The sequence below is a fragment of the Babylonia areolata genome, chromosome 7 (assembly GCF_041734735.1).
Source record: "Babylonia areolata isolate BAREFJ2019XMU chromosome 7, ASM4173473v1, whole genome shotgun sequence".
Classification (NCBI taxonomy): Eukaryota; Metazoa; Mollusca; class Gastropoda; order Neogastropoda; family Buccinidae; genus Babylonia; species Babylonia areolata.
In genome coordinates, this window is record NC_134882.1 from 285,069 (window position 1) to 310,655 (window position 25,587).

Here is a 25,587-nt window from a genome sequence, read left to right on the forward strand (position 1 = left end):
TTTGTGATCTTTTATTTCAAGAAAAATGCAAGCTTCTTGCCTGTGTTTTTGAAACAATATTTAGAACATAATTATCTTCTTTTTTTTCTTGAATAATGTCCTTGATTCTTTATTTGATAACAATAGGATTTTACCATGCAGACAAAAGGGATAAGGCCAAAGTTTGATAAACCTTACGGGGACAGGATGTGTCCCACCCGACATCTTGAATGATGACATTCAAATGTGAAAGTAAGCACTCCAACAAGACTTGCATCTTGAATGATGACATTCAAATGTGAAAGTAAGCACTCCTATATCTTGAATGATGACATTCAAATATGAAAGTAAGCACTCAACAAGACTTGCATCTTGAATGATGACATTCAAATGTGAAAGTAAGCACTCCTACAAAATGTCTACAATAAGCAGTATGTGTGACCAGACAGTGAACAGTTATGTGTGACCAGACAGTGAACAGTTATGTGTGACCAGACAGTGAACAGTTATGTGTGACCAGACAGTGAACAGTTATGTGTGACCAGACAGTGAACAGTTATGTGTGACCAGACAGTGAACAGTTATGTGTGACCAGACAGTGAACAGTTATGTGCGACAGTGAACAGTTATGTGTGACCAGACAGTGAACAGTTATGTGTGACCAGACAGTGAACAGTTATGTCTGACCAGACAGTGAACAGTTATGTGTGACCAGACAGTGAACAGTTATGTGTGACAGTGAACAGTTATGTGTGACCAGACAGTGAACAGTTATGTGCGACAGTGAACAGTTATGTCTGACCAGACAGTGAACAGTTATGTGTGACCAGACAGTGAACAGTTATGTGTGACCAGACAGTGAACAGTTATGTGTGACCAGACAGTGAACAGTTATGTCTGACCAGACAGAAAACAGTTATGTGTGACCAGACAGTGAACAGTTATGTGTGACCAGACAGTGAACAGTTATGTCTGACCAGACAGTGAACAGTTATGTCTGACCAGACAGAAAACAGTTATGTGACCAGACAGAAAACAGTTATGTGTGACCAGACAGTGAACAGTTATGTGTGACCAGACAGTGAACAGTTATGTCTGACCAGACAGTGAACAGTTATGTCTGACCAGACAGAAAACAGTTATGTCTGACCAGACAGTGAACAGTTATGTGTGACCAGACAGTGAACAGTTATGTGTGACCAGACAGAAAACAGTTATGTGTGACCAGACAGTGAACAGTTATGTGTGACCAGACAGAAAACAGTTATGTGTGACCAGACAGTGAACAGTTATGTGTGACCAGACAGAAAACAGTTATGTCTGACCAGACAGTGAACAGTTATGTGTGACCAGACAGTGAACAGTTATGTCTGACCAGACAGAAAACAGTTATGTGTGACCAGACAGAAAACAGTTATGTGTGACCAGATAGTAAACAGTTATGTGTGACCAGACAGTGAACAGTTATGTGTGACCAGACAGTGAACAGTTATGTGACCAGATAGTAAACAGTTATGTGACCAGATAGTAAACAGTTATGTGTGACCAGACAGAAAACAGTTATGTCTGACCAGACAGAAAACAGTTATGTCTGACCAGACAGAAAACAGTTATGTGTGACCAGATAGTAAACAGTTATGTGTGACCAGACAGAAAACAGTTATGTCTGACCAGACAGAAAACAGTTATGTCTGACCAGACAGAAAACAGTTATGTGTGACCAGACAGAAAACAGTTATGTGTGACCAGACAGAAAACAGTTATGTGTGACCAGACAGTGAACAGTTATGTGACCAGACAGTGAACAGTTATGTGACCAGATAGAAAACAGTTATGTGTGACCAGACAGTGAACAGTTATGTGACCAGACAGTGAACAGTTATGTGACCAGACAGTGAACAGTTATGTGACCAGACAGTGAACAGTTATGTGACCAGATAGAAAACAGTTATGTGTGACCAGACAGTGAACAGTTATGTGACCAGACAGTGAACAGTTATGTGACCAGACAGTGAACAGTTATGTGACCAGACAGAAAACAGTTATGTCTGACCAGACAGTGAACAGTTATGTGACCAGACAGTGAACAGTTATGTGACCAGACAGTGAACAGTTATGTGTGACCAGACAGTGAACAGTTATGTGTGACCAGACAGTGAACAGTTATGTGTGACCAGACAGTGAACAGTTATGTGACCAGACAGTGAACAGTTATGTGTGACCAGACAGTGAACAGTTATGTCTGACCAGACAGTGAACAGTTATGTCTGACCAGACAGTGAACAGTTATGTCTGACCAGACAGTGAACAGTTATGTGACCAGACAGTGAACAGTTATGTGTGACCAGATAGTAAACAGTTATGTGACCAGATAGTAAACAGTTATGTGTGACCAGACAGTGAACAGTTATGTGTGACCAGACAGTGAACAGTTATGTCTGACCAGACAGTGAACAGTTATGTGTGACCAGACAGTGAACAGTTATGTGTGACCAGACAGTGAACAGTTATGTCTGACCAGACAGTGAACAGTTATGTGACCAGACAGTGAACAGTTATGTGTGACCAGACAGAAAACAGTTATGTGACCAGACAGAAAACAGTTATGTGTGACCAGACAGTGAACAGTTATGTGTGACCAGACAGTGAACAGTTATGTGTGACCAGATAGTAAACAGTTATGTGTGACCAGACAGAAAACAGTTATGTGTGACCAGACAGAAAACAGTTATGTGTGACCAGACAGTGAACAGTTATGTGACCAGACAGAAAACAGTTATGTCTGACCAGACAGAAAACAGTTATGTGTGACCAGACAGTGAACAGTTATGTGACCAGACAGAAAACAGTTATGTCTGACCAGACAGAAAACAGTTATGTGTGACCAGACAGAAAACAGTTATGTGTGACCAGACAGTGAACAGTTATGTGACCAGACAGAAAACAGTTATGTCTGACCAGACAGTGAACAGTTATGTGTGACCAGACAGTGAACAGTTATGTGTGACCAGACAGTGAACAGTTATGTGACCAGATAGTAAACAGTTATGTGTGACCAGACAGAAAACAGTTATGTGTGACCAGACAGAAAACAGTTATGTGTGACCAGACAGTGAACAGTTATGTGACCAGACAGAAAACAGTTATGTGTGACCAGACAGAAAACAGTTATGTGTGACCAGACAGTGAACAGTTATGTGTGACCAGACAGTGAACAGTTATGTGACCAGACAGTGAACAGTTATGTCTGACCAGATAGTGAACAGTTATGTGTGACCAGACAGTGAACAGTTATGTGTGACCAGACAGAAAACAGTTATGTGACCAGACAGAAAACAGTTATGTGTGACCAGACAGTGAACAGTTATGTGTGACCAGACAGTGAACAGTTATGTGTGACCAGACAGTGAACAGTTATGTGTGACCAGACAGTGAACAGTTATGTCTGACCAGACAGTGAACAGTTATGTGTGACCAGACAGTGAACAGTTATGTGTGACCAGACAGTGAACAGTTATGTGTGACCAGACAGTGAACAGTTATGTGTGACCAGACAGTGAACAGTTATGTGCGACAGTGAACAGTTATGTGTGACCAGACAGTGAACAGTTATGTCTGACCAGACAGTGAACAGTTATGTCTGACCAGACAGTGAACAGTTATGTGTGACCAGACAGTAAACAGTTATGTGTGACCAGACAGTAAACAGTTCCTCCTCCTCCTCCTCCTCCTTCAGCCCTGGCAACAAGGTGCACCTGGTGAAGATTGCCAACAAACTGTCGGGGTGGGTCATGCTGCATAACCCCAGCCGCAGCGTCATTGGATACCAGGTGCTGTTTGTCTTGTGTTTGTAGAAAAGAGTCAGGGCTTTAGTTAAAGGGAGATAACTGATGGTTTAAAAAGTCAGGAGAGTTACTTCTCCAGGTACAAACAAGTAATAACAGTGTGGTGCCCTCTTTCTTTTCTTGTGCCCCAGAATTTGGGACATTATTTTTCAACAGAATTTATTTTAATGATGATGAATGATGATTGGTGTGATGAAAATGCTGCGAAGAGGGTCCATTTTTTGCTTTGAACTACTTGACAAGGCTCGACTCATGATACATCCCAGCGTTCAACAGGCTGAGAGATAACACCCGCATGTCAGAAAATTTTAGCAACGCTCTCAGAGAAGCATTTGTGAAGTGGATGAGCCTTGACTGTGTGGTACCAGTGTTCCCTTCTGGGGTGACAGCACTCTCAGCTGTGGGTAGGAGTGAGCCTACAGACTGAAAATCCCACCTCTGATGGGATCAAATGGCATCCTCCCATGATGTACTGCCACACACACAGGCACAAACAACAATGCACAGCATGGTGGAACCTGGAGCAGTGTTCCATCCCAGTATGGTTGAACCTGAAGCAGTGTTCCATCACAGTATGGTTGAACCTGAAGCAGTGTTCCATCACAGTAAGGTTGAACCTGGAGCAGTGTTCCATCACAGTATGGTTGAACCTGAAGCAGTGTTCCATCACAGTATGGTTGAACCTGGAGCAGTGTTCCATCACAGTATGGTGGAACATGAAGCAGTGTTCCATCACAGTATGGTGGAACATGAAGCAGTGTTCCATCACAGTATGGTTGAACCTGAAGCAGTGTTCCATCACAGTATGGTGGAACCTGAAGCAGTGTTCCATCACAGTATGGTTGAACCTGGAGCAGTGTTCCATCACAGTATGGTTGAACCTGAAGCAGTGTTCCATCACAGTATGGTGGAACCTGAAGCAGTGTTCCATCACAGTATGGTGGAACCTGGAGCAGTGTTCCATCACAGTATGGTTGAACCTGAAGCAGTGTTCCATCACAGTATTGTTGAACCTGGAGCAGTGTTCCATCACAGTATGGTGGGACATGAAGCAGTGTTTCATCACAGTATGGTTGAACCTGAAGCATTCCATCACAGTATGGTGGAACCTGAAGCAGTGTTCCATCACAGTATTGTTGAACCTGGAGCAGAGAGAGTTATCACTCTTTATTGTTTGTTAGAACAAGCTTTTTTAAACATTGACAGGTAAGGCAATATCTGCTTTGTATGTAGAGAGAGTTATCACTCTTTGTTGTTTGTTTGTCCTTTACTCTCCCAGCCTCATTTTTCTTTCATTTCCAGTCACAGACCCAACAAGGCAACCGTGTGTTTGTTCTGTACTGTCTGGATATTCTGTGTGGCATATTCAGGATTGAAAGGATGCCAGTCTTGAATAAAAAAAGCGAATATGTGTTTGCATATTTCTTCCATCATTACTACTGTATGCACATGTCAAATGATAACAGCATTTCAGTCCTTTGTCTTAAGTTGGTGCATGAAGAACAATAGTGATGGCAATGATAAAGTAATGTTGGCAGTCTTGTTCACATCAGTTCACTGCCATTTGTGGAACAGGTCGACCCCTTGAACATGAACAACAGTGATGGCAATGATAAAGTAATGTTGGCAGTCTTGTTCACATCAGTTCACTGCCATTTGTGGAACAGGTTGACCCCTTGAACATGAACAACAGTGATGGCAATGATAAAGTAATGTTGGCAGTCTTGTTCACATCAGTTCACTGCCATTTGTGGAACAGGTCAACCCCTTGAACATGAAGAACAACAGTGATGGCAATGATAAAGTAATGTTGGCAGTCTTGTTCACATCAGTTCACTGCCATTTGTGGAACAGGTCGACCCCTTGAACATGAACAACAGTGATGGCAACGATAAAGTAATGTTGGCAGTCTTGTTCACATCAGTTCACTGTCATTTGTGGAACAGGTCGACCCCTTGAACATGAACAACAGTGATGGAATGATAAAGTAATGTTGGCAGTCTTGTTCACATCAGTTCACTGCCATTTGTGGAACAGGTCGACCCCTTGAACATGAACAACAGCCAGGGTACCCTCAAACCAGGGGAGAGCAGAACTTTCTACATGCAGATCAACACAAATGAGAGTAAGTTCTCTTCTTTTGAATTGTTTCCTTTTTTTTTCTTGCAGCTGACACAAGGAAAAGCGTTCCACTGAAGTACAGTGACACACAAGGAACAGCGTTCCAATGAAGTACAGTGACACACAAGGAACAGCGTTCCACTGAAGTACAGTGACACACAAGGAACAGCGTTCCACTGAAGTACAACACCACACAAGGAACAGCGTTCCACTGAAGTACAGTGACACACAAGGAACAGCGTTCCACTGAAGTACAACACCACACAAGGAACAGTGTTCCACTGAAGTACAGTGACACACAAGGAACAGCGTTCCACTGAAGTACAACACCACACAAGGAACAGCGTTCCACTGAAGTACAGTGACACACAAGGAACAGCGTTCCACTGAAGTACAGTGACACACAAGGAACAGCGTTCCACTGAAGTACAGTGACACACAAGGAACAGCGTTCCACTGAAGTACAACACCACACAAGGAACAGTGTTCCACTGAAGTACAGTGACACACAAGGAACAGCGTTCCAATGAAGTACAACACCACACAAGGAACAGCGTTCCACTGAAGTACAGTGACACACAAGGAACAGCGTTCCAATGAAGTACAACACCACACAAGGAACAGCGTTCCACTGAAGTACAGTGACACACAAGGAACAGCGTTCCACTGAAGTACAGTGACACACAAGGAACAGCGTTCCACTGAAGTACAGTGACACACAAGGAACAGTGTTCCACTGAAGTACAGTGACACACAAGGAACAGCGTTCCACTGAAGTACAACACCACACAAGGAACAGCGTTCCACTGAAGTACAGTGACACACAAGGAACAGCGTTCCACTGAAGTACAGTGACACACAAGGAACAGCGTTCCACTGAAGTACAGTGACACACAAGGAACAGTGTTCCACTGAAGTACAGTGACACACAAGGAACAGCGTTCCACTGAAGTACAGTGACACACAAGGAACAGCGTTCCACTGAAGTACAACACCACACAAGGAACAGTGTTCCACTGAAGTACAGTGACACACAAGGAACAGCGTTCCAATGAAGTACAACACCACACAAGGAACAGCGTTCCAATGAAGTACAGTGACACACAAGGAACAGCGTTCCACTGAAGTACAACACCACACAAGGAACAGCGTTCCACTGAAGTACAGTGACACACAAGGAACAGCGTTCCAATGAAGTACAACACCACACAAGGAACAGCGTTCCAATGAAGTACAGTGACACACAAGGAACAGCGTTCCACTGAAGTACAACACCACACAAGGAACAGCGTTCCACTGAAGTACAGTGACACACAAGGAACAGCGTTCCAATGAAGTACAACACCACACAAGGAACAGCGTTCCACTGAAGTACAGTGACACACAAGGAACAGCGTTCCACTGAAGTACAGTGACACACAAGGAACAGCGTTCTACTGAAGTACAGTGACACACAAGGAACAGCGTTCCACTGAAGTACAGTGACACACAAGGAACAGTGTTCCACTGAAGTACAGTGACACACAAGGAACAGCGTTCCACTGAAGTACAGTGACACACAAGGAACAGTGTTCCACTGAAGTACAACACCACACAAGGAACAGTGTTCCACTGAAGTACAGTGACACACAAGGAACAGCGTTCCAATGAAGTACAACACCACACAAGGAACAGCGTTCCAATGAAGTACAGTGACACACAAGGAACAGCGTTCCACTGAAGTACAACACCACACAAGGAACAGCGTTCCACTGAAGTACAGTGACACACAAGGAACAGCGTTCCAATGAAGTACAACACCACACAAGGAACAGCGTTCCAATGAAGTACAGTGACACACAAGGAACAGCGTTCCACTGAAGTACAACACCACACAAGGAACAGCGTTCCAATGAAGTACAGTGACACACAAGGAACAGCGTTCCACTGAAGTACAACACCACACAAGGAACAGCGTTCCACTGAAGTACAGTGACACACAAGGAACAGTGTTCCACTGAAGTACAGTGACACACAAGGAACAGCGTTCCACTGAAGTACAGTGACACACAAGGAACAGCGTTCCACTGAAGTACAACACCACACAAGGAACAGCGTTCCACTGAAGTACAGTGACACACAAGGAACAGCGTTCCACTGAAGTACAGTGACACACAAGGAACAGTGTTCCACTGAAGTACAGTGACACACAAGGAACAGCGTTCCACTGAAGTACAACACCACACAAGGAACAGCGTTCCACTGAAGTACAGTGACACACAAGGAACAGCGTTCCAATGAAGTACAACACCACACAAGGAACAGCGTTCCAATGAAGTACAGTGACACACAAGGAACAGCGTTCCACTGAAGTACAACACCACACAAGGAACAGCGTTCCAATGAAGTACAGTGACACAAGGAACAGCGTTCCACTGAAGTACAGTGACACACAAGGAACAGTGTTCCACTGAAGTACAGTGACACACAAGGAACAGCGTTCCACTGAAGTACAGTGACACACAAGGAACAGTGTTCCACTGAAGTACAGTGACACACAAGGAACAGCGTTCCACTGAAGTACAGTGACACACAAGGAACAGCGTTCCACTGAAGTACAGTGACACACAAGGAACAGTGTTCCACTGAAGTACAACACCACACAAGGAACAGCGTTCCAATGAAGTACAGTGACACACAAGGAACAGCGTTCCACTGAAGTACAGTGACACACAAGGAACAGTGTTCCACTGAAGTACAACACCACACAAGGAACAGTGTTCCACTGAAGTACAGTGACACACAAGGAACAGTGTTCCACTGAAGTACAACACCACACAAGGAACAGCGTTTGTGTGTCACTGTACTTCAGTGGAACGCTGTTCCTTGTGTTTCACTGTACTTCAGTGGAACGCTGTTCCTTGTGTCAGCTGCAAGAAAAAAAAAGGAAACAATTCAAAAGAAGATCTCTCAATCAGTCAGCCAATCATTCAGTGATTTATTTTTTGTTGCTTAAAGCCCATGTGGCCACACAGGGCCCTGATCAGTCAGTGTTGGAATGAAAACATCCATAATGCATCACAGTACAATGCAGTGTGCTTCATTGGAGCACAGTGTAGCGCAAAACAGTTTCAGTTCACTTCAGTTCAAAATATTTTATTGTCTGCTTCAAGCAATTAAAATAGAAAATTTTCTTTTGGCTCACTCAAATGCTTGTCAACAAATATCAAAGCGAAATAAAAACAACAACAGCAACAACAAACAGGCCTGACACTGCTTGACCCAACCCTTTTTGACTCCTGTTCAGGCCATATACTGCTTGACCCAACCCTTTTTGACTCCTGTTCAGACCTGACACTGCTTGACCCAACCCTTTTTGACTCCTGTTCAGGCCATATACTGCTTGACCCAACCCTTTTTGACTCCTGTTCAGACCTGACACTGCTTGACCCAACCCTTTTTGACTCCTGTTCAGGCCATATACTGCTTGACCCAACCCTTTTTGACTCCTGTTCAGACCTGACACTGCTTGACCCAACCCTTTTTGACTCCTGTTCAGGCCATACACTGCTTGACCCAACCCTTTTTGACTGCTGTTCAGGCCATACACTGCTTGACCCAACCCTTTTTGACTGCTGTTCAGGCCATACACTGCTTGACCCAACCCTTTTTGACTGCTGTTCAGGCCATACACTGCTTGACCCAACCCTTTTTGACTGCTGTTCAGACCATACACTGCTTGACCCAACCTTTTTTGACTGCTCCCCCTTTTTTTCTTTTCCTTGCATAGATGGTTATATTTTCTCCTCAGTATCATTACCATAACATTTTCATGTAATCTGTTACATAGCACAGGGAAAATGTATGCATGCTGTGTTTGCGTGCAGTGTCAAACGAGACACTAATGGTGAAGTGGTTGCAACTTGACTCGGAACGTGAGTACACAGAGGATGATCTCAGCGTCATTCTTCACAGCGCCACCTCAGAGAGTCTGCTGCACCACAGGTTGGCTGATGTCATCTGTTTCTCTTTCGTAGTTACCATAATTTGTGGTCTGTAGTCTGCTGCACCACAGGTTGGCTGATGTCATCTGTTTCTCTTTCGTAGTTACCATAATTTGTGGTCTGTAGTCTGCTGCACCACAGGTTGGCTGATGTCATCTGTTTCTCTTTCTTAGTTACCATAATTTGTGGTCTGTAGTCTGCTGCACCACAGGTTGGCTGATGTCATCTGTTTCTCTTTCTTAGTTACCATAATTTTTGGTCTGTCGTCTGCTCTGCTCTTGAATGTAGTCCTGAACTTAAAAAAAAAAAAAAGGAAAGTTTTGGAAAACCATACCTGTGTAATAAATGTAGTCAATTATATATGTGCGCACACACTCACACACACACACACACACACACACACACACACACACACACACACACACACACACACACAAAAACAAACAACAACCATATCTGTGTGTGTGTGTGTGTGTGTGTGTGTGTGTGTGCAGACTGGTAATGAATGTGTACTGTTGGTTGGTTGCAGACTGGTAATGAATGTGTATTGCTGGATGCAGACTGGCAATGAATGTGTACTGTTGGTTGGTTGCAGACTGGCAATGAATGTGTACTGTTGGTTGGTTGCAGACTGGCAATCAGTGTGTACTGTTGGTTGGTAGCAGAGAGACAATGAATGTGTACTGTTGGTTGGTTGCAGACTGGTAATGAATGTGTTCTGTTTGTTGGTTGCAGACTGGTAATGAATGTGTACTGTTGGTTGGTTGCAGACTGGTAATGAATGTGTATTGCTGGATGCAGACTGGTAATGAATGTGTACTGTTGGTTGGTTGCAGACTGGTAATGAATGTGTATTGCTGGATGCAGACTGGTAATGAATGTGTACTGTTGGTTGGTTGCAGACTGGTAATGAATGTGTATTGCTGGATGCAGACTGGCAGTGAATGTGTACTGTTGGTTGGTTGCAGACTGGCAGTGAATGTGTACTGTTGGTTGGTAGCAGAGAGACAATGAATGTGTACTGTTGGTTGGTTGCAGACTGGTAATGAATGTGTACTGTTGGTTGCAGACTGGCAATGAATGTGTACTGTTGGTTGCAGACTGGCAATGAATGTGTACTGTTGGTTGCAGACTGGCAATGAATGTGTACTGTTGGTTGGTTGCAGACTGGCAATGAATGTGTACTGTTGGTTGCAGACTGATAATGAATGTGTACTGTTGGTTGCAGACTGGCAATGAATGTGTACTGTCTGTTGGTTGCAGACTGGCAATGAATGTGTACTGTTGGTTGGTTGCAGACTGCAATGAATGTGTACTGTTGGTTGGTTGCAGACTGCAATGAATGTGTACTGTTGGTTGGTTGCAGACTGGCAGTGAATGTGTACCGTTGGTTGCAGAGAGACAGTGAATATGTACTGTTGGTTGCAGACTGGCAATGAATGTGTACTGTTGGTTGGTTGCAGACTGGCAATGAATGTGTACTGTGTGTTGGTTGCAGACTGGCAATGAATGTGTACTGTCTGTTGGTTGCAGACTGGCAATGAATGTGTACTGTTGGTTGGTTGCAGACTGCAATGAATGTGTACTGTTGGTTGGTAGCAGAGAGACAATGAATGTGTACTGTTGGTTGGACTGGCAATGAATGTGTACTGTGTGTTGGTTGCAGACTGGCAATCAATGTGTACTGTCTGTTGGTTGCAGACTGGCAATGAATGTGTACTGTTGGTTGGTTGCAGAGAGACAATCAGTGTGTACTGTCTTTTGGTTGCAGACTGGCAATGAATGTGTACTGTTGGTTGGTTGCAGAGAGACAATCAGTGTGTACTGTCTGTTGGTTGCAGACTGGCAATGAATGTGTACTGTTGGTTGGTTGCAGAGAGACAATCAGTGTGTACTGTCTGTTGGTTGCAGACTGGCAATGAATGTGTACTGTTGGTTGGTTGCAGAGAGACAATCAGTGTGTACTGTCTGTTGGTTGCAGACTGGCAATGAATGTGTACTGTTGGTTGGTTGCAGAGAGACAATCAGTGTGTACTGTGTGTTGGTTGCAGAGAGACAATCAATGTGTACTGTGTGTTGGTTGCAGACTGGCAATCAATGTGTACTGTCTGTTGGTTGCAGACTGGCAATCAATGTGTACTGTCTGTTGGTTGCAGACTGGCAATCAATGTGTACTGTCTGTTGGTTGCAGACTGGCAATCAATGTGTACTGTCTGTTGGTTGCAGACTGGCAATGAAGGTGTTTAACACACAGCAGACAGACATCACAGAACTGAAGAAGGCAGCCACCTCTCCACCAGACCCTTCAGTGAGTGCCTGTCCCAGGAACTGCAACTCTTCTGTACCATGAAGGATAGTCTCCTGGGAAAAAACAGTGTTCTTTCTTTGTTTTTTTTCAGATAATTTCCATCTCTGATATCTTTCTTCTGCGTGAAAAATGTTGGAAAAAAATCAGTGCGTTTTTGCCTTGTGTGAAGATGGTTAGCAGACCCACAGTTTTCAGAAGGGTTAAAACACTGGACTTCCAGTCTGATGGTCTTTGGTTCAATCCTGGTATCAGCACCTGGCGGATTAAATGTGAAGAATTATCCAATTTTCCAGGTCAACATATGTTCATACCTGCTTGTGCCTTCATCCCCCTTTTGTGTGAATATACATGCAGAAGATATATATATATATATATATATATATATATATATATATATATATATATATATATATATATATATAAAAGAATGCACATTGAAAATTCTGAAATCCATATTACCGTTCATTGAATTTTCAAAACACAAATGACAGGTACAACAGGTGAGTTGTTAAAGTGTCAGACTTTCAATCTGAGGGTCCCGGGTTCAAATCCCACTCACGACACCTGGTGGGTGAAGGGTGGAGATTTTTCCCATCTCTGGGGTCAACATATGTTCGGACCTGCTTGTACCTGAACCCCCTTCTTGTGTATACGCAAGTGATCCACGTCAGCGTTTGATGGGTCATGGAAACAAGATAATAACCTGCATGCACCCTGCTGAAAACTGAGTGTGACTGCGTACATAGCACTCGTGTAGACAGCAACTAGGGGAGATGCAGCCCATGAATGAAGAAGAAGGAAACAAACATATACAATAAGCACACACCTGAGAAAGGGAGTGAAAGGACACAGGCCATGTCCAGCCTGGAGAGTTAATGATGTGTGAGGGCTGCCTCAGAAAGGACACAGGCCATGTCCAGCCTGGAGAGTTAATGATGTGTGAGGGCTGCCTCAGAAAGGACACAGGCCATGTCCAGCCTGGAGAGTTAATGATGTGTGAGGGCTGCCTCAGAAAGGACATAGGCCATGTCCAGCCTGGAGAGTTAATGATGTGTGAGGGCTGCCTCAGAAAGGACACAGGCCATGTCCAGCCTGGAGAGTTAATGATGTGTGAGGGCTGCCTCAGAAAGGACATAGGCCATGTCCAGCCTGGAGAGTTAATGATGTGTGAGGGCTGCCTCAGAAAGGACATAGGCCATGTCCAGCCTGGAGAGTTAATGATGTGTGAGGGCTGCCTCAGAAAGGACATAGGCCATGTCCAGCCTGGAGAGTTAATGATGTGTGAGGGCTGCCTCAGAAAGGACACAGGCCATGTCCAGCCTGGAGAGTTAATGATGTGTGAGGGCTGCCTCAGAAAGGACACAGGCCATGTCCAGCCTGGAGAGTTAATGATGTGTGAGGGCTGCCTCAGAAAGGACACAGGCCATGTCCAGCCTGGAGAGTTAATGATGTGTAAGGGCTGCCTCAGAAAGGACACAGGCCATGTCCAGCCTGGAGAGTTAATGATGTGTGAGGGCTGCCTCAGAAAGGACACAGGCCATGTCCAGCCTGGAGAGTTAATGATGTGTGAGGGCTGCCTCAGAAAGGACACAGGCCATGTCCAGCCTGGAGAGTTAATGATGTGTGAGGGCTGCCTCAGAAAGGACACAGGCCATGTCCAGCCTGGAGAGTTAATGATGTGTGAGGGCTGCCTCAGAAAGGACACAGGCCATGTCCAGCCTGGAGAGTTAATGATGTGTGAGGGCTGCCTCAGAAAGGACACAGGCCATGTCCAGCCTGGAGAGTTAATGATGTGTGAGGGCTGCCTCAGAAAGGACACAGGCCATGTCCAGCCTGGAGAGTTAATGATGTGTGAGGGCTGCCTCAGAAAGGACATAGGCCATGTCCAGCCTGGAGAGTTAATGATGTGTGAGGGCTGCCTCAGAAAGGACACAGGCCATGTCCAGCCTGGAGAGTTAATGATGTGTGAGGGCTGCCTCAGAAAGGACACAGGCCATGTCCAGCCTGGAGAGTTAATGATGTGTGAGGGCTGCCTCAGAAAGGACACAGGCCATGTCCAGCCTGGAGAGTTAATGATGTGTGAGGGCTGCCTCAGAAAGGACACAGGCCATTTCCAGCCTGGAGAGTTAATGATGTGTGAGGGCTGCCTCAGAAAGGACACAGGCCATGTCCAGCCTGGAGAGTTAATGATGTGTGAGGGCTGCCTCAGAAAGGACACAGGCCATGTCCAGCCTGGAGAGTTAATGATGTGTGAGGGCTGCCTCAGAAAGGACACAGGCCATGTCCAGCCTGGAGAGTTAATGATGTGTGAGGGCTGCCTCAGAAAGGACACAGGCCATGTCCAGCCTGGAGAGTTAATGATGTTGGAGGGCTGCCTCAGAAAGGACACAGGCCATGTCCAGCCTGGAGAGTTAATGATGTGTGAGGGCTGCCTCAGAAAGGACATAGGCCATGTCCAGCCTTGAGAGTTAATGATGTGTGAGGGCTGCCTCACAAAGGACATAGGCCATGTCCAGCCTGGAGAGTTAATGATGTGTGAGGGCTGCCTCAGAAAGGACATAGGCCATGTCCAGCCTGGAGAGTTAATGATGTGTGAGGGCTGCCTCAGAAAGGACACAGGCCATGTCCAGCCTGGAGAGTTAATGATGTGTGAGGGCTGCCTCACAAAGGACACAGGCCATGTCCAGCCTGGAGAGTTAATGATGTGTGAGGGCTGCCTCACAAAGGACACAGGCCATGTCCAGCCTGGAGAGTTAATGATGTGTGAGGGCTGCCTCAGAAAGGACATAGGCCATGTCCAGCCTGGAGAGTTAATGATGTGTGAGGGCTGCCTCAGAAAGGACACAGGCCATGTCCAGCCTGGAGAGTTAATGATGTGTGAGGGCTGCCTCAGAAAGGACACAGGCCATGTCCAGCCTGGAGAGTTAATGATGTGTGAGGGCTGCCTCAGAAAGGACATAGGCCATGTCCAGCCTGGAGAGTTAATGATGTGTGAGGGCTGCCTCAGAAAGGACACAGGCCATGTCCAGCCTGGAGAGTTAATGATGTGTGAGGGCTGCCTCAGAAAGGACACAGGCCATGTCCAGCCTGGAGAGTTAATGATGTGTGAGGGCTGCCTCAGAAAGGACACAGGCCATGTCCAGCCTGGAGAGTTAATGATGTGTGAGGGCTGCCTCAGAAAGGACACAGGCCATGTCCAGCCTGGAGAGTTAATGATGTGTGAGGGCTGCCTCAGAAAGGACACAGGCCATGTCCAGCCTGGAGAGTTAATGATGTGTGAGGGCTGCCTCAGAAAGGACACAGGCCATGTCCAGCCTGGAGAGTTAATGATGTGTGAGGGCTGCCTCAGAAAGGACACAGGCCATGTCCAGCCTGGAGAGTTAATGATGTGTGAGGGCTGCCTCAGAAAGGACACAGGCCATTTCCAGCCTGGAGAGTTAATGATGTGTGAGGGCTGCCTCAGAAAGGACATAGGCCATGTCCAGCCTGGAGAGTTAATGATGTGTGAGGGCTGCCTCATAAAGGACACAGGCCATGTCCAGCCTGGAGAGTTAATGATGTGTGAGGGCTGCCTCAGAAAGGACACAGGCCATGTCCAGCCTGGAGAGTTAATGATGTGTGAGGGCTGCCTCAGAAAGGACACAGGCCATGTCCAGCCTGGAGAGTTAATGATGTTGGAGGGCTGCCTCAGAACTGCTCTCAGTGAACCTGACGAGGACTTATTTACCAGTCAATGGTCAGCAATGTGACATAAACAAAAACATCGCTTTGTTGTACTTCTCAAGTAGAAATTAGTGTGGGATTGTTTAGTAACTAATTATAAATTCTTTTCTGTTGTTTTTTGAGGAGGGTTGATTTTATCTTGACTTTCCCCAGACTCGATACATGCTGGAGGTGTTGAAAAATGGCATCTCAGTGGACAAGTACTGGCTGAAGGGAGGTAACTTCAGCTGTGTGCTGCCGTTCCACACCTCCGCCATCCTCACCTACCCCAAGTTCCCGGTCTGTGTGTGTGTGTGATGTGTGTGTGTGTGTGATATGTGTGGGTGTTTTGTTGTAAATGTGCTGGAGAGGGGTGTTTTTTTTGTGTGTTTTTTATTGCAATAATGTTATTATTATAATCAAAACTTCAAGAGAAGTAATAGTTCATGAATGTAAAAGTGTTCTTGTATGTATGTGTGGGTGTGTGTGTGTGTGCATGGATACATGTAAACACCTCTCTTTAATGTCCCTTCAATAGAAGTGATGTCATTAATGTGTGTGTGTGTGTGTGTGTGTGAACACCACTCTTAATAATATTGTCTTTTCAATAGAATGTGTGTGTATGAATGTGTGTGTGTGTGTATGTGTGTGTGTGTGTGTGTGTGTGTGTGTAAACACCACTCTTTATTGTCTTTTCAGTAGAAGTGATTTGATGAATGTGTGTGTATATGTGTGTGTGTGTTTGTGTATGTGTTTGTGTATGTGTGTGTGTGTGTGTGTGTGTGTGTGTGCGCTCATGTGACAGACACTGGACACAGCCAATGTGATGTCCAGAGGCATGAGACTTGTGGCCAAAATCAGCACGTAAGTGATTCTTCCAACCTGTCATCTCTGCATTCCCTCACCTTTCTGTCAACACATTTATATTTTAGACCCAGATTTTTTTTAAATCCAGCTCTTTTAGATAAAACAATAAATACAGTTTTTAATGAAGAAAATGATAAAGGATTTCTTTCTGTCAACACATTTACATTTTGATCAGATTGTTTTTAATCCAGCTCTTTTAGATAAAACAATAAAGACAGTTTTTAATGAAGAAAATGATAAAGGATTTCTTTCTGTCAACACATTTACATTTTGATCAGATTGTTTTTAATCCAGCTCTTTTAGATAAAACAATAAATACAGTTTTTAATGAAGAAAATGATAAAGGATTTCTTTCTGTCAACACATTTACATTTTGATCAGATTGTTTTTAATCCAGCTCTTTTAGATAAAACAATAAATACAGTTTTTAATGAAGAAAATGATAAAGGATTTCTTTCTGTCAACACATTTACATTTTGATCAGATTGTTTTTAATCCAGCTCTTTTATATAAAACAATAAAGACAGTTTTTAATGAAGAAAATGATAAAGGATTTCTTTCTGTCAACACATTTACATTTTAGATCAGATTTTTTTTAATCCAGCTCTTTTAGATAAAACAATAAAGACAGTTTTTAATGAAGAAAATGATAAAGGATTTCTTTCTGTCAACACATTTACATTTTGATCAGATTGTTTTTAATCCAGCTCTTTTAGATAAAACAATAAATACAGTTTTTAATGAAGAAAATGATAAAGGATTTCTTTCTGTCAACACATTTACATTTTGATCAGATTGTTTTTAATCCAGCTCTTTTAGATAAAACAATAAAGACAGTTTTTAATGAAGAAAATGATAAAGGATTTCTTTCTGTCAACACATTTACATTTTAGATCAGATTTTTTTTAAATCCAGCTCTTTTAGATAAAACAATAAATACAGTTTTTAATGAAGAAAATGATAAAGGATTTCTTTCTGTCAACACATTTACATTTTAGATCAGATTGTTTTTTAATCCAGCTCTTTTAGATAAAACAATAAAGACAGTTTTTAATGAAGAAAATGATAAAGGATTTCTTTCTGTCAACACATTTACATTTTAGATCAGATTTTTTTTAATCCAGCTCTTTTAGATAAAACAATAAAGACAGTTTTTAATGAAGAAAATGATAAAGGATTTCTTTCTGTCAACACATTTACATTTTGATCAGATTGTTTTTAATCCAGCTCTTTTAGATAAAACAATAAAGACAGTTTTTAATGAAGAAAATGATAAAGGATTTCTTTCTGTCAACACATTTACATTTTGATCAGATTGTTTTTAATCCAGCTCTTTTAGATAAAACAATAAAGACAGTTTTTAATGAAGAAAATGATAAAGGATTTCTTTCTGTCAACACATTTACATTTTGATCAGATTGTTTTTAATCCAGCTCTTTTAGATAAAACAATAAATACAGTTTTTAATGAAGAAAATGATAAAGGATTTCTTTCTGTCAACACATTTACATTTTGATCAGATTGTTTTTAATCCAGCTCTTTTAGATAAAACAATAAAGACAGTTTTTAATGAAGAAAATGATAAAGGATTTCTTTCTGTCAACACATTTACATTTTAGATCAGATTGTTTTTAATCCAGCTCTTTTAGATAAAACAATAAAGACAGTTTTTAATGAAGAAAATGATAAAGGATTTCTTTCTGTCAGCACATTTACATTTTGATCAGATTGTTTTTAATCCAGCTCTTTTAGATAAAACAATAAAGACAGTTTTTAATGAAGAAAATGATAAAGGATTTCTTTCTGTCAACACATTTACATTTTGATCAGATTGTTTTTAATCCAGCTCTTTTAGATAAAACAATAAAGACAGTTTTTAATGAAGAAAATGATAAAGGATTTCTTTCTGTCAACACATTTACATTTTGATCAGATTGTTTTTAATCCAGCTCTTTTAGATAAAACAATAAATACAGTTTTTAATGAAGAAAATGATAAAGGATTTCTTTCTGTCAACACATTTACATTTTGATCAGATTGTTTTTAATCCAGCTCTTTTAGATAAAACAATAAAGACAGTTTTTAATGAAGAAAATGATAAAGGATTTCTTTCTGTCAACACATTTACATTTTGATCAGATTGTTTTTAATCCAGCTCTTTTAGATAAAACAATAAAGACAGTTTTTAATGAAGAAAATGATAAAGGATTTCTTTCTGTCAGCACATTTACATTTTGATCAGATTGTTTTTAATCCAGCTCTTTTAGATAAAACAATAAAGACAGTTTTTAATGAAGAAAATGATAAAGGATTTCTTTCTGTCAACACATTTACATTTTGATCAGATTGTTTTTAATCCAGCTCTTTTAGATAAAACAATAAAGACAGTTTTTAATGAAGAAAATGATAAAGGATTTCTTTCTGTCAACACATTTACATTTTGATCAGATTGTTTTTAATCCAGCTCTTTTAGATAAAACAATAAAGACAGTTTTTAATGAAGAAAATGATAAAGGATGACAGTAAACGTTGATTGATAAAGCTGACAAAACAGAATGTGTGTAGACTTGACAACATAATCTGATGTATGAAGTGTGTTCGCAGTGTGTCCTGCTGATGTTTCAGAGATGCGTATGCAGTGTGTACTGTTCATGTTTCAGAGATGTGTATGCAGTGTGTACTGTTGATGTTTCAGAGATGTGTGTGCAGTGTGTACTATTGATGTTTCAGAAATGTGTATGCAGTTTGTACTGCTGATGTTTCAGAGATGTGTATGCAGTGTGTGCTGTTAATGTTTCAGAGATGTGTATACAGTGTGTACTGTTCAGGTTTCAGAGATGTGTATGCAGTATGTACTGCTGTTTCAGAGATGTGTATGCAGTGTGTACTGTTCAGGTTTCAGAGATGTGTATGCCGTGTGTTGTAATGATGTTTCAGAGATGTGTAAGCAGTATGTTCTGCAGATGTTTCATAGACCTGTATGCAGTGTGTTGTAATTATATTTCAGAGATGTGTATGCATTGTGTTGTAATGATGTTTCAGAGATGTGTATGCTCTGTGTTGTAATGATGTTTCAGAGATGTGTATGCAGTGTGTTGAAATGATGGTTCATAGACCTGTATGCAGTGTGTTGTAATGATGTTTCAGAGATGTATATGCAGTGTGTTGTAATGATGTTTCAGAGATGTGGATGCTGAATGTGTTGTGATGTTTGAGAGATGTGTATGCAGTGTGTTGTAATGATGTTTCAGAGATGTGTATGCAGTGTGTTGTAATGATGTTTGAGAGATGTGTATGCAGTGTGTTGTAATGTTGTTTCAGAGATGTGTATGCAGTGTGTTGTAATGATGTTTCAGAGATGTGTATGCAGTGTGTTGTAATGATGTTTCAGAGATGTGTATGCAGTGTGTTGTAATGATGTTTCAGAGATGTGTATGCTGAATGTGTTGTGATGTTTGAGAGATGTGTATGCAGTGTGTTGTAATGATGTTTCAGAGATGTGTATGCAGTGTGTTGTAATGATGTTTCAGAGATGTGTATGCTGAATGTGTTGTGATGTTTGAGAGATGTGTATGCAGTGTGTTGTAATGATGTTTCAGAGATGTGTATGCAGTGTGTTGTAATGATGTTTGAGAGATGTGTATGCAGTGTGTTGTAATGATGTTTCAGAGATGTGTATGCTGAGTGTGTTGTCGTGAGCGTGTCACCAGACAGGAAGAACGTCACGCTTGAGTACTCCCAGGCAAATGAGGAGAACAACACACAGATTGAATTGCCTGTCAGGTACAGTTATTCTCTTGCATCATGTTCTCACAGTTAGTGCAGTAGCCATTTATTGTCAGATTTAAACTCTCTCTCTCTCTCTCTCTCTCTCTCTCTCTCTCTCTCTCTCTCATGGTCCTGGTTTTATCCTATATTGTTGTGTAGTACAGACCCAATGTATAGGGCAGGGACTGTAGTTAAATAAATTTTTAAAAGCCCATGAAATTGTTAATCTGTTATCTTCAAAAAGAAAATTATGTCACTCACATGCACACACACACACACACACACACACACACACACACACACACACACACACACACACACTCACTCACTCACACACGCACATGTATGCATGTTTCCACTCTTGTGCACATGTATCCACACAAACTTCCATGACACATCACTACTCACACACACATACACACACACACACGCACACTTATGCACACACACACACACACACACACACACATACACACACATAGGCATGCATGTGCACTTATCCCACATACATTGTGTAAGACTAACAGGTGAACAGCACATAAACACAAAATGTGCTGGCTCCAGCTCCCCCACGATTCAGCTGAAGGAGATTCCATACGAGACCATCGTTGTTGCCAAGCCAGAAGGGGAAAAGCCCAAAGACTCGTCTGAGGAGAAGGGGGCAGAAACATCGGAGGACAAGGCCAAAGAGAAGGAGAGTGTGACGACCACGCAGGCTGCCTTGGAAATCCTGGGCTACAGTGCTCGAGGTGGGTATCGCCTGGCCATGAACAGTTCTCTCCCGTACTTACTCTTAAGTTCTGTCCCTTACTTGCTGTTCAGTTCACTTCAGTTCACTTCAATTGCTCAAGGAGGTGTCGCTGCTTTTCGACAAATCCATACATGCTACACCACATCTGCTAAGCAGATGCCTGACCAGCGGCATAACCCAATGCACTTAGCCAGGCCTTTGGGGGAAAAAAAAGATATAAGATAAGATAAAAGAATAAATAAAAGAATGAATAGATAAACAAATAAATATAGATAAACAGATAGATAGACAGACAGATAGATATGTTACTTACTTGGCTTTTTAACAAATTTCTAGAAATGTCTTGCTGGTTTTCTTGAAATATCTTACACTTAAATTTCAGAAACCAAAGGTTTACCATATAATGCACACTGCAATATGATTGATAGGTTCTGAGGCAAAGTAAAATGTTAAAATAGATATTTGAAATATCTATATCTCTCTTTTCAGGAAACTTTGCGGCAGCCAAGAGTGCCTACATGTATGCTCCTTTCCATTTGCTGTCAGAGGTCAGTGATTCTTAGAGACATGTTGTGGTCATTGTTTATTAACCCTTTCACTGCTAACACATTTTGGTCATGCTCTGTTCAGCAGTCCTGAAGCATTCATGATAGTATTTTTCTTCTTTGTTGAATATTCTTTTCTTCATACTTTCAACACTCAGAAATAACAGTTTATATCATAATAATGAATACTAATAATAATGATGGTATTTATATAAGGCTGAATCTTGTGCAGGACAAATCTAAGCGCTTTCACACCAGTCATTCACAAGCATGCATAACTCTAAAACTGAAGACAAGGAAGAGGTAGGGGAGGGAGGCTATCTTGTGAAGAGGTGGGTTTTAAGGCCAGACTTGAAAGAGCTGAGTGCGGAGACCTGACGAAGCGAAATAGGAAGATCATTCCAAATACAAGGTCCAGAGACAGAGAAAGAACGGCATCCAACAATGGAGTGTTTGAATCTGGGTATGCGTAAACAGAGTGGATCCGAAGCCGATCGTAGAGAGTGAGATGGAGTGTAGAGGTGAAGGCAGCTACAAAGATAGGAAGGGGAAGATTTGTGAATACATTTATAACATAGAGTGCTGATCTTTATTCTGTGGAGACAGGGAGCCAATGGAGATGTTGCAAAAGAGGAGTGATGTGCTCAGATCTTTTCTTTCTGAGGACAAGTCGGGCAGCAGAGTTTTGTATGCGCTGAAGGGACTGAATGGATGAAGCAGGCAAACCAGACAATAGAGAGTTACAGTAGTCAAGGCGAGAGAGAATGAGAGAAATGACAAGTCTAGATGTTGTGTCGGTGGACAGATATTTCCGAATGGAACTGATGCATCGCAATTGACAGTAGCAGGATTGACATATCTGACTGACAGTGTGTTGTCAAGGACAATGTTGAGGTTCCTGACTGAGCTGGAAAGAGGGGTGAATGTACTGGCAAGTTTGATTTTGTCAGCTGTGATGGAAGAGAGTTTTTGTTTAGTTCCCATGATCATTGCTTCGGTTTTGTCTGCGTTCAATTGTAACTTATTTAGAGTCATCCAGTTTTGAATGTCCAGGAAGCATTCAGATGTTTCTTGCAAGAGCGAGGACAATTTTTCAGGCGTATCGCTCTTCTGAATTATTAGAATATATATGAGTATTATGCAACATACATACACATGCACACACAGAATATTTGTGTATGTATGTGTGTGTATTTTGTTGAGAACATTTTTGGGTGTGTAATATTAGGTGTAACACTGATATAATGTATGATGTTGATTATCATGTGTATATTATACTTGTGCATTTTTATAGCACCCAGAACATTTTCTGAATAAAGTGCTGTATGAGTATTCATTATGATTATGCTGATTATTATGATGATCACATTTATTATGATTATGATTTGACCAGAAGCGTCAAATCCCCAAAGGGAAGAGAACAGACCCATTATTTGCTGTTGTCTGTGCACAGTGACGCCTCCTTGAGCTACTGAAACTGAAACTGTGCACAGTGACGCCTCCTTGAGCTACTGAAACTGAAACTGTGCACAGTGCCGCCACATTGGTGCATCTGACCTTGGGTGGTGTTCTCATCTCCACAGTCACTGACGTCTTCATCTCCACAGTCACTGATGTCTTCATCTTTCTCAGTCACCGACGTCTTCATCTCCACAGTCACTGACGTCTTCATCTTTCTCAGTCACTGACGTCTTCATCTCCACAGCCACTGACGTCTTCATCTTTCTCAGTCACTGACGTCTTCATCTCCACAGTCACTGACGTCTTCATCTTTCTCAGTCACCGACGTCTTCATCTCCACAGTCACTGACGTCTTCATCTCCACAGTCACTGACGTCTTCATCTTTCTCAGTCACTGACATCTTCATCTCCACAGTCACTGACATCTTCATCTTTCTCAGTCACTGACGTCTTCATCTTTCTCAGTCACTGACGTCTTCATCTCCACAGTCACTGACGTCTTCATCTTTCTCAGTCACTGACGTCTTCATCTCCACAGTCACTGACGTCTTCATCTCCACAGTCACTGACGTCTTCATCTTTCTCAGTCACTGACGTCTTCATCTCCACAGTCACTGATGTCTTCATCTCCACAGTCACTGACGTCTTCATCTCCACAGTCACTGACGTCTTCATCTTTCTCAGTCACTGACGTCTTCATCTCCACAGTCACTGACGTCTTCATCTCCACAGTCACTGACGTCTTCATCTTTCTCAGTCACTGACGTCTTCATCTCCACAGTCACTGACGTCTTCATCTCCTCAGTCACTGACGTCTTCATCTCCACAGTCACTGACGTCTTCTGACGTCTTCATCTCCTCAGTCACTGACGTCTTCATCTCCACAGTCACTGACGTCTTCATCTCCTCAGTCACTGACGTCTTCATCTCCACAGTCACTGACGTCTTCTGACGTCTTCATCTCCACAGTCACTGACATCTTCATCTCCACAGTCACTGACGTCTCCATCTCCTCAGTCACTGACGTCTTCATCTCCTCAGTCACTGACGTCTTCATCTCCACAGTCACTGACGTCTTCATCTACTCAGTCACTGACGTCTTCATCTCCACAGTCACTGACGTCTTCATCTCCTCAGTCACTGACGTCTTCATCTCCTCAGTCACTGACGTCTTCATCTCCCTGACGTCTTCATCTCCTCAGTCACTGACGTCTTCATCTCCACAGTCACTGACGTCTTCATCTCCACAGTCACTGACGTCTTCATCTACTCAGTCACTGACGTCTTCATCTCCACAGTCACTGACGTCTTCATCTCCTCAGTCACTGACGTCTTCATCTACTCAGTCACTGACGTCTTCATCTCCACAGTCACTGACGTCTTCATCTCCTCAGTCACTGACGTCTTCATCTCCACAGTCACTGACGTCTTCATCTCCTTCATCTTTCTCAGTCACTGACGTCTTCATCTCCACAGTCACTGACGTCTTCATCTCCACAGTCACTGACGTCTTCATCTCCACAGTCACTGACGTCTTCATCTCCACAGTCACTGACGTCTTCATCTCCACAGTCACTGACGTCTTCATCTCCTTCATCTTTCTCAGTCACTGACGTCTTCATCTCCTCAGTCACTGACGTCTTCATCTTTCTCAGTCACTGACGTCTTCATCTCCTCAGTCACTGACGTCTTCATCTCCTCAGTCACTGACGTCTTCATCTCCTTCATCTTTCTCAGTCACTGACGTCTTCATCTTTCTCAGTCACTGACGTCTTCATCTCCACAGTCACTGACGTCTTCATCTCCACATCTCCTCAGTCACTTACGTCTTCATCTCCACAGTCACTGACGTCTTCATCTTTCTCAGTCACTGACGTCTTCATCTCCACAGTCACTGACGTCTTCATCTTTCTCAGTCACTGACGTCTTCATCTTTCTCAGTCACTGACGTCTTCATCTCCTCAGTCACTGACGTCTTCATCTCCTTCATCTTTCTCAGTCACTGACGTCTTCTTTCTCAGTCACTGACGTGTGCACAGTGACGCCTCCTTGAGCTACTGAAACTGAAACTGTGCACAGTGACGCCTCCTTGAGCTACTGAAACTGAAACTGTGCACAGTGCCGCCACATTGGTGCATCTGACCTTGGGTGGTGTTCTCATCTCCACAGTCACTGACGTCTTCATCTCCACAGTCACTGACGTCTTCATCTTTCTCAGTCACCGACGTCTTCATCTCCACAGTCACTGACGTCTTCA

The 25,587-nt window shown here is 42.7% G+C and overlaps 1 protein-coding gene across 7 annotated transcripts in view; it reads left to right on the forward strand.

The window, feature by feature from the left end:
- LOC143283637 (uncharacterized) overlaps window positions 1-25,587 on the forward strand; it is a 393,825-nt gene that overhangs the window by 223,887 nt on the left and 144,351 nt on the right. For all 7 annotated transcript variants that reach the window (XR_013055424.1, XR_013055425.1, XR_013055423.1 and 4 more), the window contains 9 exons: window positions 3,716-3,809; window positions 5,862-5,949; window positions 9,812-9,929; window positions 12,155-12,236; window positions 16,113-16,238; window positions 16,744-16,802; window positions 20,475-20,588; window positions 21,138-21,322; window positions 21,814-21,872. Coding sequence is in view for 4 of the 7 variants with exons in the window: in XM_076589820.1 (XP_076445935.1) it covers window positions 3,716-3,809; window positions 5,862-5,949; window positions 9,812-9,929; window positions 12,155-12,236; window positions 16,113-16,238; window positions 16,744-16,802; window positions 20,475-20,588; window positions 21,138-21,322; window positions 21,814-21,872 (925 nt within the window). In the remaining 3 variants the exon portion in view is untranslated. The remainder of the gene's footprint in view (window positions 1-3,715; window positions 3,810-5,861; window positions 5,950-9,811; window positions 9,930-12,154; window positions 12,237-16,112; window positions 16,239-16,743; window positions 16,803-20,474; window positions 20,589-21,137; window positions 21,323-21,813; window positions 21,873-25,587) is intronic.